Source organism: Carassius gibelio, chromosome B6 (genome assembly GCF_023724105.1).
Source record: "Carassius gibelio isolate Cgi1373 ecotype wild population from Czech Republic chromosome B6, carGib1.2-hapl.c, whole genome shotgun sequence".
Taxonomy (NCBI): Eukaryota; Metazoa; Chordata; class Actinopteri; order Cypriniformes; family Cyprinidae; genus Carassius; species Carassius gibelio.
In genome coordinates, this window is record NC_068401.1 from 28,454,089 (window position 1) to 28,467,440 (window position 13,352).

The 13,352-nt window shown below is 38.0% G+C and overlaps 2 protein-coding genes across 9 annotated transcripts in view; both read right to left on the bottom strand.

The window, feature by feature from the left end:
- The window catches only part of LOC127960214 (E3 ubiquitin-protein ligase TRIM39), a 290,581-nt gene that overhangs the window by 37,455 nt on the left and 239,774 nt on the right, over positions 1-13,352 (bottom strand). The gene's annotated exons all lie outside the window — the stretch shown is intronic.
- LOC127960216 (E3 ubiquitin-protein ligase TRIM39-like) lies at positions 35-12,105 on the bottom strand. Of its 5 annotated transcripts, none has more exons than XM_052559835.1 (9): positions 11,801-12,105; positions 11,334-11,356; positions 11,100-11,173; positions 10,397-10,950; positions 10,141-10,236; positions 4,997-5,164; positions 3,403-3,523; positions 3,292-3,318; positions 35-3,155 (listed from the first exon to the last, which is right to left on the bottom strand). In XM_052559835.1, exons 3-9 carry the CDS (start codon positions 11,161-11,163, stop codon positions 2,608-2,610), a joined length of 1,578 nt encoding a protein of 525 aa, XP_052415795.1. In that variant the 5' UTR covers positions 11,164-11,173; positions 11,334-11,356; positions 11,801-12,105; the 3' UTR covers positions 35-2,607. The 5 variants fall into 5 exon arrangements, with proteins under 5 accessions (XP_052415795.1, XP_052415796.1, XP_052415794.1 ...); XM_052559834.1 differs by having other exon boundaries at positions 36-3,155; positions 11,100-11,233; positions 11,334-11,353; XM_052559832.1 differs by having other exon boundaries at positions 36-3,155; positions 11,100-11,233.

A 13,352-nucleotide genomic window follows, 5' to 3' on the forward strand; every position in this document is an offset into this window, starting at 1 on the left:
ATTTAAAAACATGATGCAGTGGGATGGGGAACAAAAACCCAACATAAAGTCTCTAGATACTTTTTGAAAATTAAATTAAATACATTAATACATTAATTTTACATTATTCTTTCTAAACATGCGGCTCTCTTGTGCGAGACACGAGTCCAACGGTGTCCCTCTAGAAAATGCGCGAAATATGTGTTCTGTGTGAACAGCTTTGTTTCAGTTTTGATGTAAACAAGATCTTCTCCACATTGATGTTCTCTCTCTCTCTTTTTTTTTAGTGGCTTCAACTGGATAGGCTAACATAACCCTATTATGCAATGCCACATACTTCGTCATCGCATCTCGTGCGCCACCGATAAAGATCAAGTATATTTCGGCCGTCCGCACACTGTCTGCATTATATCCTTTTCATCATCCACGTGTGGGCATTTTTTGACACCACGCGGACGGTGTGCGTACACAATGTTTAAGATGAGACAGCAGCTACTTTCAGATGGAGGTTGAGCTGCGCTGCAAGCATATTGGTTGTCTCTGTTCTAAAGCGGAGTACAACGGCAAGTTGAGGTGGAGCAGGCAGGGGAAAAGACTCAGTGGCTGCAGAACGTGCTCTCTCACACCAACCAGCACTTTAATTACATCTTCAAGTGTAGTAACACCAAACACATACAGCTTAGTTTGCAATGCAGGTTCAAGTACAGCTATAAAACTTCGCAAAATTTCACCTTTGATGGCTGATTCTCTATAGTCTGGAAAAGTTTTGTGAACAAGAATCCTCCAAATATCCTCCTTCTCAGAGGATGCAAGACCAAAATAAAAGTCCTTGGCACAAACATGCAGAAACAAAAGACAATGAATATTAAGCAAACAACTTCACACTACTAATAAAAAATAGGACCTCTGTACATTTTTTTTCTTGCAAATTTACAGACAATGCAATTGAGATGTGTCACACCCCTGGACTCTTTGTGTGTTTTTGCCCCTGTGACACAGTTTCTGTCTCCCATGTTTTGGTTAATTGATTAGTTCCCAGGTGTGTCTAGTTTCTTTCCCATGTGTTCCATGTCCACATTCATTTAGTTATTCCAAGCACCTATCTGTCCGTCATTATCCTGTCTTTAAATACCATTAGTCTTTCTGTTCAGTTTTGTTAGGTCTACAAGTTACATACGTATGTTTTTCTCAGTGTTCTATGTTGGATAAATCCTGTGCTGGATTAATAAAGAGTCTTATTTCACTTATCCTCAGCTCCGTGTTCCTTCCGGACAGCGAAGCATGACAGAAGACCCAACCTAAAAAAGTTTAAATTGCATGTGTCCCCTCCATTTATTTTCCAGTTTTCCACAGTCCTTTTTTCCCCCCATTGTGTTGTGTCCATGGATCCCCTCCTTTGCCTCAGATTCCTCCTCCTCCTGCTGGAGCAGAAAGGACAATCTCTGGGGGACCATTCCTACTGCTAGCTAATGTCACCAGCCACCCGGGCCAAAATGAGGAGCTTGTTCCAGTGCCGCTCCAGCCCCAGAGCTTGCTCCAGTGCCAGTTCCTATAAAGAATCCTCCAAAATATCAATTATCCCAAATAATTGGATTCGATAAGGAGTCTTATTTCATTTATAGTGTTCCTTCTGGGCAGAGAAGTGTGACAAGAAGTTTATTTGGAGGAGTGACATTACCGTCAACTGACAGCAAAGTTTTCATTCTCAATTAGCTTAACTGCACAAGTTTTTTTAGTTAAAATCTTTAAAAACAAATTAGATTGAATATAGTCTTTAATTTTCTTCCGTAAAAAGGAAATTGAGTAAGACAATGTAAAAGTTGTGCGAACGTGGTTTAGTAATCTGGCTCCTTGGTATAAAGGGAAAAAACATGCTGGTCCTCATCACTATCAAGGTTGCCCAATCCTGCTGTAGCGTATGTACCCTATGAGCACTATATTAATATCCCAAGACACCCCTAATCTGAATGTTTCCTGCTATTTATTACTCTGCATTGTCTGACATGAATATTCCATTCATTCATAAAGAGACAGCAGTGATTTGGTTTACTTTTAAGATGTAGGCCCATTGAGTTCAAAAATAGAATCTAAAAAAATAATATAAATAATAATATGAAACTGCCTATAAGGTGATAAGTCTGATTAACATGACACACACACACGCACACACACACAGATATGTGAATACTCAAATTGGAGAATTCTGTTGTTTCTAGATTCTAGGTTTATTCATATTATACATTTTGCATTCCATTCTTTCTATAGATTTTTATAGATAAGTATTTTAGTTTTGTCACCAGGGTCACCGTGTTTTTTGTGATGTTATTTGCCATAAACGAGACAGGAATGCTGTAATACTGTGAAATAGTAGTGACTGTAGTTGTGTTGGGCCTGTTTGGCAGAATTCTTTTTTTTTTTTGGCAATTTCAATTTTTCAGATAAAAAATATTTATGAAAAGTTTAACAAAAAATAATTAACTGAACAAACATTATATATTTATATACAAATATGTAATAAGTTTAAAAACTGAAAAACAAATTATAAAAAATAGCGGCACTTAATGTTTGCAGATTTTTAATTATAATTTTTTTTTTTTTTTTTATCTTGCATTTGATAATTGATTCAATTTACTGATTATAACTGACAGGTGTGATGATCAGTGGGCTTGAGTTTTTACCTCCATCATTATTGCATGGGCTAAAATATGGATAGAGTTTTTCATTGAAAGTCTGAGTAGTGAAAGAGTAGATATGAGAGCTGGACTCCACATCATAAAAGGAGACCAGACCTTCTTCATAATCCACAAACACACCGACCCGCTGCGGCTTCACTCTCAGAGACAGAGAGACACGAGGACTAGCACAGGCTTCATATTTATCTCCATTCCTTAGAGTCACAGTCCAGTATCCATCACTGGGTCTCGCTGTGATCTTTCCCCTCCTGTAAATGGATTCTCTGGCCACTCCTAAATCCCATTTAGTCTTTCCCTTCACCTGCACCTCAAAATAAAATCTCCCTGAGGAGAATCCCTCCTTTCCCAGGACATCTAGATAGTTATCAAATCTCTCTGGTTTGTCTGGGAGTTTCTGTCTAATGTCTCCACATCTCACTTGTTTTCCATCATCAGACAAGATGAGATATGAATTAGCTGTATCTTGATCCAGAGTCACATCCACTGAGAAAACAGAGAATACAGATATTCTGTGATGCTGATGTTTTTAGTTAACCCAGTGTTGAATCAGATTGTAGTGCAGTAATGAAGCAGTGAGTGTATGAATGTAAACTAGTGTAGTGCAGACAGCACACTGTACCTGCATACTGCTGCATCCACTTCAGCTCTGCAGAGACACATCACAAGAAAATATTTAAAGAATTGAGTGCATCATAATGTTTCTATCTGATCAGTGTGTGTATTGTCGTACCAGTTAGTGTGAGTTTCTCATCTATAGTGTCCTTCAGCTGAGTCAGATCTTTCCTCAGAGTCTTCATACTGATCTCAGGCCAGTTCCTGGTGTTTCTAGAGCTGCACAGGGATGAGTGAATCTACAGCAGGAGAGAGGAGAAATCCTTCAGCATGGGGAGTGTTATGGTGTCATATCCTTCATTTTCATTGTATATTAAACAACATCATCCTGTATATATACATTGTATATTTAACAACAAACATCCTGGCGCTGCTTTTGTCATTGCGGGGGGAATTTTAACAAAGCCAACCTTAGGTAGGTAATGCCAAACTTATACCAAGATGTATGGTGTCCAACCTGAGGACTGAATACACTGGATCATATCTACTCTCAGTTTAAGAATGCCTACAAAGCTCGCTCACTACCAGCTTTTGGTAAATCTGACCATACCTCCATTTTCCTCACACCGGAATAAAAACAAGGGCTTGCTGGCTGACGAGTTAAAATCTTTCTACAGCCGCTTTGAATGCAACCGCAGCAACGTGTGTCTGCCAATCAGCGCATCAGGAAGCAGCAGTCAGAGCAGCGATAATCGTGTGAGCACCGTGTAGGAGGACAAGGTACGGAGGGCTCTAAAGCGAGTGAACCTAAGGAAAGCAGCAGGTCCCGATGGGATTTTTGGCCGTGTTCTGAGGACCTCTGCTGATCAGACTGCTGGTTTGTTCCATTCCTCAGGTGGTGAAACTAGGCCAGTACACCTCCAACTCCATCACCCTAAATGTAGGAGCCCCACAGGGCTGTGTCCTGAGTCCTCTGCTCAATAATGAACAATAATGAAGCCGCATACTTGGATGAGGTAGAGAAACGCACATCACTGTGACAGGATAATTGTCTTTCTATGAATGTGAGTAAAACTAAAGAGATGATTGTGGACTTCAGGAAGAGACAGCAGCAGCCGTCTGGTTAGCTGGTTTTAGACTACCATCACACTTGCTAGTCATGTTAGCAAAATGTTAGAGACATGCTAGTCATACTAGCAACATGCTAGTAACTTTTCTAATCATGCTAGCAACATGCTATTTACTTGCTGGTCATGCTAACAACATGCTAGTAACTTTTCTAATCATGCTAGCAACATGCTATTTACTTGCTAGTCATGCTAGCAACATGCTAGTTACTTGCTAATCATGCTAGCAACATGCTCATCATTTGTTAATCATGATAACAACATGCTAGTCACTTGCTAATCTTGCTAAAACATGCTAGTTACTTTGCTAATAATGCGAATAACATGCTAGTCACTTGTTAGTCATGCTAGCAACATGCTAGAGACATGCTAGTCATGCTAGCAACATGTTAGTCACGTGCTAATCATGCTAACAACATGCTAGAGACATGCTAGTCATTTGCTATTGACATGCTAGTCACTTGCTAGTCAAATGCTAGCTTCATTTTTTTTGGCTAGACTTTTTCAAGCCAATTTAAAGTTTGACCACAAACTTTACAGCAGACCTGACTTACATTTCAGTGCTGTTCATATTCTCTCCATATAACAATTGTATATCACAAATACAAATCTTGAATCTTGATCAGAGAGATCATGTTGACTGACCTGTAGGAGGTGGAGGTGATCTTCAGTGTGTGAGAGCTGCTCCAGCTCAGTGTTTCTCATCTTTAGCTCTGTGATCTCCTGCTCCAGCTCTTCAATCAGCTCTTGCTCCTGTTTCTCTGCTGCTTTCTGCTGCTCCTCCATCATCTCCAGCAGTTCAGTATAACATCCCTGTTGCAAGAATCCGGGTTATTATTGCTCATACATCAGTGTTTTTAAGGGGATTTAAAATACCTCAATAGAAGAATAAACATTCACCTGCAACTGATTGATTCTCAAATAAGCAGGTGTTGATTGTTGGTGCTGCTCTTGTTGATAGTTGTATGACATCAAAGTACGGTGAGAGCTATAGAGAGCAGAGCGGACGGATTGATTAGCTCAGCGCAAACAACCAGCACCTGCTTATTTTAGAAAACTTAGAAATTCTGTGCAGAACATCTCCACAGGAAGTTGCACGTCTGGTCGCCTTATTGTACAGTAATATCACAACTTCTCTCAACTAGACACATGATTTGAGAATCAATCAGTTGCAGGAGAATGTTTATTCTTCTATTGAAGTATTTTAAATCCCCTTAGAAAAACTTAGAAATCCTGTGCAGAACATCCTTAGAGGAAGTGACACATCTGGTCACCTTACTGCACTATGATAAAAAATTTTTTTTGCAACTTTTCTAACTCTAGTATTCTCTATTCTAATTTGATTCTTAAAGGGGGGGTGAAATGCTCGTTTTCACTCAATATCCTGTTAATCTTGAGTACCTATAGAGTAGTACTGCATCCTTCATAACTCCAAAAAGTCTTTAGTTTTATTATATTCATAAGAGAAAGATAGTCGGTACCGATTTTTCACGGAAAAACACGACCGACTGGAGGCGTGACGTGTGGGCGGAGCTAAAGAATCACGAGCGCGAGTAGGCTTTTGCGTTGAGAGTGTTTGGAAGCTGTGACACCGTGAGGAAAAAACCAACCAAAACAAACCATGGCTAACAGTCAGATTCAGCATATATTTATGATCCAGAATCAGATCCCGACTCGCTCCGAGCGGGGCTCGAACCCGGGTCTCGGCATGGGAGGCGGACGCACTAACAAGGAGGCAGAGATATTTTAAGCAGTTTTACTCACCGCCTGTGGTTCCAAAACACGATCGTGGCCCTTTTTCGTTGGGATTGCATCATCCTTAAGAAATAAACGATACGCAAATCTGTCGTCAAACTGGGCCATGTTTGTAAAACAAGCATCTTCGAAATGCAGGGAACAAACACAAACACTTGCACAACTCCGTTGATGCTCTGTAAAAATAAAAACTGGTCCCTTAATGCTGTTTTTTTTGGTAATCTGTGCAGGGTTGTCTTGGCCTGGCAACCAAAAATATACTTCTTTTGTGACATTTTGCGACGCTCTCGCTCTGATCAGTGAAGTCTGTTGTGCTCTCAGTGCTCTGCTATACGGGAGCACGCGCTCTTCCGGCAGAAGTGCCTCAGGACCCATATAAGGAAATTCTGCTCCATCTAACGTCACACAGAGCCATACTCGAAAAAAACTTTCCCAAACTTGTGACAAACTGGAAGGAGTATTTTTGGAACAGAAATACTCCTTCAAACTTACAACTTAATTTTTGAAACTTTGTCCATGTTTAGCATGGGAATCCAATTCTTTAACAGTGTAAAAAACTCAGTATGCATGAAATAGCATTTCACCCCCCCTTTAATATTAAAAATCAATATTGGCCATTATAGACTTGAACTCTATTTTATTGCTAACTGCTTGTTTTCTTAAAGTAGCTTATCTATTCTTTTTGTTATCCTATCTGTTTTCTTTTTATTTATTATACAATTAACAAGAGCAAAACAGGCCTTTAATAGTAGGTTGCACTCTATTTTTTATTCTATCAGTTTTCTTTTTATTTATTATATAATTAAAAAGATAAACCTTGCTATGTGTATGGTGTTAAGCTAACTTGAGACTTGTTACAGCACTTGCATATCATTGCTCTTTTGTTAGTTTTGATTGCTTCTGTTGTCCTCATTTGTAAGTCACTTTGGATAAAAGTGTCTGCTAAATGACTTAATGTAATGTAAATATGTTAATTTACTGTATCATCAGGCAAGCACTGATGAGGTCTGGACAGAAGGCTTGATAAGAATAAAGAGTTGCTTAATAAATTCTAGATTTATTCAAGCTGCTTTAATACTGTCCAGCAGCTTTACTCCAGAACTAGACTATACACAAACATTTTCCTCCAAATCACCTCAATGTGATGGATGCAGGATGACAGAGGTGGTACTGGCACATTTAATTTGGTTTTGGCCACTTTTTTTTACTATCCTTGTTCAAACATTGTTTAATTGTCTTCACGAATCATCCTTGTGATCCCTTATATAATGATGTAAAGTATTTTACCATAACCAGAGGTGGGCACAAATACATCAAAAACTATTTTGTTACAAACTACAAATACTGGCTCATGAAATGTAACAAAATAAAATACAAAATACTGATGTGAAAAATGTATTTAAATAAAATACAAGTAATAAGTATTTTGAAAATACAAAAATATTCTCACAATAATCTTAATATGTCTTTTTTTTATTACTGAAAGGTCAGTAACACAAATAGTAGCAATAACACAAATATGAGAAATGTTTAAATTCAAAATAATAATAAAAAAAAAAGCATGGGCATTTCTCTAAATCTCAACAGGGCCTGAAATAGCTCCCTCTGACGTAAATGGCATGTATTATTGAGTTCACATCAATGGTGTGGTAGGCTGCCCTTAATAGCAAAACTTTATTGAAAGGTCAATAACAGAAATAGTGGCAGTTGCAATTTACACAGCCATAATTCAAATTACTACACACCAAAGAGTAAGCTCTATTAATAAAACATTTAGCCAGAATGAAATCTATTCATTTTAAATCAATTACTTCTTCATAATTACTACAGGAAAATGCACACCATATTGCTTTACTGAATGTACATTAAATTAATGCCTTTAAGCCTACTACAGTAGGCCTATAGCCTGACCTTTAAAATAGGTTTTGAGAGTGGTAGCATATATTATTCTCCCGGGACCCCTACCTCACTAGGTAATCAGCTCATTAGCTCAGATCAGTGGAGAACTAATGTATTACTGCAGAAAATGTTGGGGATAAGCTAGTACTCCAGGGGGAAAAAATAACAGACCCAGAATTTTCATCACAAAATCAAAGTTCCATTTTAATCATAATATATATGATTAATCATATTAATCATAATATGTGTGGGTTTGTTTTACACACGAGACTCTAACTGCCCTGACCGCATACGCCTTTTCCATAGTAGATGTATATTTAATACAGTAAGTTTATGCGTATTTGGCATGCTGTCGGGGTAGAGGGCTCTGAGCTCGGGATGTGGCCCGAACCCTGAGTACTCCCCCCGGTTGTGGTAGTAGATGGATCTATAAGTGAGGAGAAATGGGGTGGAGGAGGGATGCTGAAAACTGTCAATGAACAGAGGCAGGTTCTGCTGTTATTTATACCTTGTCGTGAGTTGATTACTGATTGGTCTCCACTTGTGTTAATCAGGTTAATGAACTGTGACTGCTCCTCCCGAACTTTGTTATAAAACATCATATTGCAAATTAGAATTGCACTGCGTGCGCAATTATTGAAAAACAATAGGATTGCTGATTATTTTATATAAAATCCGACGGAATATCAATATATTTCATATGTATTAAATTTAAAAAAAGTGTAAAAACTGCAGATGGATGTTATATTGTGAACGCTTGCTTAGCATGAAGCGTTCAGTGGAGTTACGGCAGTCGCGCTGGCGCTGTTTCATAATACAGTGTCCTTTCATCTTAGTTTACAAACCGTCATTTTATTATTACAGTCAGTTCAAAATTCGTCCCTTTGCGCCACGTGGCGGTAGTTAAGTGAATTATTTTAACACGCAACTTAATTCAGTTAATGCCGCGGCACCACGCGCGTATTAGTATTACTATTAGTGCCCAAATAGGCTGTCAACCTATTGTATGATGTCCTTTTATTAATGAAAACACAGTGCATTGATTTCATAAGGCACACTTATTTTCTCTATAATGCCGTTCAGTGTGCAATATGTGTGTGTAGACTGTATAATTTTTCACATCACAAAAAACTTTACCTTAATGCCGTTTTTAAGAGGAGCAGCGCCACTTCTTTTCCTGTGTTCAAAACTCATTCTCTTCTTGGAGGGAGTCCGGTCTACAGGGTGTCACGTGATTTTCGTGCATCTAACCTGGACATTGCCATTGCCGAAATCGGACCGAAAATATGGCAAAATCATTTACTATGGTGATAAGCATTAAGTATTTAAGTATTTGAAATACTGTAAATACACTCCCTCAAAATATTTAGTTACAAACTACATTTTATTTTTTCCACACCTGCAAAATAAAAATTAAAAATTACACTAAAGTAATTAAATACGTATTTAAAATACATTTAATTGAAATACTGCCCATGTCTGACCATAACCTGCATCTTACTCTTTTTACTACACTTGGGTTTAATACTACAGCAATCCACCAGACCCTAAATAAGATGTCAAGTTGAAAAAAGAAACCCTTTCCATCGCAAAACTCACACCTCTGCATTGGTCAGTTCAGCAGGGATAGGTGTGAGAGTTAAGGAGGTTAAGAGATCTCTACCCAAACACATTAGATCTCAAACTCACTTCTGACAAACTGATCAAAAATCTTCATTCTCTACACACATCTGGACTCTTGCTCAGAACCAAAGCCAGTGCAAGTAACTGCTTATCAACTATTTAAATCTGTTTCTAAGTTTTGACCCCTTTTATTAATGTGATTTTTATCTAATGGTTAAGTGATTTTTTTATACTGCCAGTTTTTTTGTTCTCTCTCTTACTTTAATGATTTATGTATGTGTTTTACTTAGTTTAGTTTAGTTGTATGTTACTTATAGAATCATTCATTACTATTTGCTGGTCACATTTCAGTCACTAAACGTTGATCTTGTTAAGTTACTGCTAGTACTGTATACAGTAGGAAAGCTTTTCTTTCTTGATCAGGAAGATGCTGCTGGTCTGTACATCAAGAGTCAGGGAGAGATGCAACTAAATGATGTAAAACATATTTAACTTTAATTAAATGAACTCACTTTTCTGACTTCTGCTGAGTTTTTGATTTCTTCAATCTTCTTGTTTCTGTTCAGGATCATCTGCTGCACGTCTTTCTGTGTCTTCATCAGTTCAGTCTATAGAGAGAACAACACAGACACATTTATCATTACACAGATTTACTGTCTTCTGAAGAAACTTATGTTTTTTAGTTTTTTTTTTTTTTCAAAAGAAGATAACAAATTTGAATCTTCATGATACAAGTCTTGTAAAAGCAGGTTTGTCAGTAACGTCTACCTTCTTCTCTTGACTCTCCTCTTCTATAGCAACAGTGTTGTGGTTCTTGTGGTCTGTCACAGTGCAGATTGAACACACACATGTCTGATCATCTCTACAGAACAGATCCAGAGGTCTCTCATGTTTCTGACATATATAGTCCTCCAGATTACTCACAGGATCCATCAGTTTGTGTTTCTTTAAACCTGTCACTTTCAAATGAGGCTCCAGGTGAGTTTCACAGTAAGAGCTCTGACACACCAGACATGACTTCAGCGCTTTCAGCTTTCTTTCCTCACAGAAGTCACACAGAACTTCAGTTGTTTTCTCAGGACTTTTCTTCTTACAGTGATCTACGAGCTCTCGGAGTGTGGTATTAATCTTGAGATCAGGTCTTTGCTTGAATGTTTCTTTACAGTTTGGACAGCTGCAGGTCTGGCTATTGTCCCAGTACCTTTTCAGACAGATCTTGCAGAAGTTGTGTCCACATGGAGTCGTGACTGGATCAGTGAACACATCCAGACATATAGAGCACTGAATCTCCTCAAAAAGTGAACTAATGGAGGATGACATGACTGGAAAGAGACATTATTTAGGATTAGTGTGAACTACTTCAATACGGTTTATAAAGAACCCCATGATGCACCTCATGAAGCTGGTTGAATGTAAAGAATGTTTAGAGACAAAGAGTGCTGACTTTTAAGAAATTCAATAATACACTTACATGGAGGTTCATGTTCAATACTCCGTCTCCTGGTTTTTCTTGCTGTTTTTGAAGATTCTGCCATTGTTCTTTTCCTCTTAAAGAACAATTATAGTTTTCCTTTTTTTAGACTTGACCAAATTGGACCATGACAACTACATAAATATTTATATTAAATTGGTTAAAATGTGAGAATTGATGGTGATGGAAACAGAATCATTCGTTTGAAACAAAGTGAGTCAATCATAAACTTACTGAGAAATCTGGACTATGACCTGCTGTTTAAAGAAAGTACAAAGTTCAAGCTCTTTATTTTCCAACAAACATTTCCTTATCCAGAATTAGATTAATCTTTCCACAAAATATATTATATGATCATAAGTTATCCTCATCTTGTGTAATGTAAAAGTGATTTTCAGCTGCAATAATTCTTTCGAATTGTGTTCAGTTTGTCTGCAGGTCATTTACTTTCCGTTTCACACCTGTTTGTCTTTATGATGCAAGACAAAATTACAGAAACACCAAACTTTGTTCAATCAAATTACAAAATTTTAACTAATTTTAGAAAATTTCAGTGCATTAAACGACTAAAGTATCTGAGTATTTGACATGCTTAAACCTGCTTCTGTTCAACTCATGCCAGTCGGTCAAACCCAACTAATCCAGACCACTGCCATTAGAAACCTGTTCAGGACAATCTCTCTTATATTTCTATCACTTACCTGTGATTATCAGATGTGTTCACAAGGGTCTTTGTACGACTCAATATTCTGTTTAAAGAGTTTGATGGTTTCTGGAGTCCATATTGCTGTTGATCAAGTTAGTGTCACTTTCTCTTTCTGCTCTTAGTGATGTCAGAGCTCCTCCTGTAGTCATGCATTTACATTCAGCCCTGTATTCGGTGTGCTGCGTCTGCTTGTATGTTTCTGTCAGCTCACCAAGAAGAGATTTCAGCAGACTTGATTATTTAGCAACATTTGTGAAGAGTTTCCATGTAAATCTAGCATCAAAACTGCTCTATTGTCAACACTGAACACAGCGCTCTGCCGCCTCTGGTGGCGCTGCTGTGCATTAGATGCTGTATAATATACGACACTGTACTATCAAATATACTGTTAACACACAGGGAAATCGTTTCATAATTGCTGAGTTATTTATGTAATTGAAATGAATAATGTAAATGACATTCTGAAGACTTATAATATGTAAAATCAGTATAAAAGTGTTTCTGTACTGTTTCTGTACTGATCAATGTTTAGAAATGTTCAGCTGTTGAATTAAATTATAGTAAGTCATCATTGATTTGGTCCTAGTTCTGGGCTCTATATAGGGGTAATAATGAAATTAACATCTCTATATTAAATTGTCTCAAAAAAAAAAAAAAAAAGATGCAATCAGCAGTGATTTCTACTGGTTAAATAATTAAGCCATTAGTATCATAGCATCTCATGTGATTGGTTAATTAGAGGGCCAAGGCTTGCATTAATTAATAAAATTAAGATTCCCTTTCAAGGGAACTTCGAACTGCATCCTCTAGGGATTGCTATGGGGAACGCCTCGTCGTGACCCGTTTCTGAAGCATACATTAAAAAAACTCCAATGAGGTCTTGGTCTAGGTCTAGGCCTTGATGTGATCCAGATGAGGCATCAGCATTCTCTTCAAAATCAGAGCAATACTTAAGTATCTAACTTAAGATTCTGAAAGTCAAGAAACGACGAAGGTAGGACTTACTTGATTATTTATAGGTGTTTTCTATTGAGCTGATTGGTAAACTGTGCAATCGCTAATGGAAAACAAGGACTCGAAGAAACAGATAGAAAACAGACCTGTTATATAGATAGATGGAGACGATGAAAGTGGGGACAGCTGAGTGCAATTAACAGGTGTGCAATTAACCATGATGAAGGGACAAGGCTTTTTGGGTGCCTGCAGTGGGGTGCCTATGGGGAAGTGAAACCACTAGTGGACACCCAGGGAAACACAGACCAGACACTGTGACATTACCCCCTCCTCTAAGGAGCAGCTACCAGATGCTCCATTGAACACAAAACAAACCAAGGAACACCGAGACAAGGAGGGAAGTGGACTGGTGGAGGATAAGGGAAAGGGACGGAGGGCCAGGTCCATAATGGGAAACAGAGACAGGAAGTGCAAAATCAAAACAAAACAACAACCACAAGGAAACCAGGGGCCAGTTCTTCGTACGTTGCAAGCTCAGTTAGCTGGATTTGAATGTTGACGATTTGGCGTGATTTTGGATCATTTGGTTCTTC

Excerpts from the sequence above, each read along its gene's own strand:
- LOC127960216 (XM_052559836.1), bottom strand. The coding sequence starts at position 11,163 with ATGGCAGAATCTTCAAAAACAGCAAGAAAAACCAGGAGACGGAGTATT. Across the intron at positions 10,951-11,099 it reads TATTGAACATGAACCTCCAT|TCATGTCATCCTCCATTAGT; the intron begins GTAAGTGTATTA and ends GTCTCTTTCCAG. Across the intron at positions 10,237-10,396 it reads AGGAGAGTCAAGAGAAGAAG|ACTGAACTGATGAAGACACA; the intron begins GTAGACGTTACT and ends TTCTCTCTATAG.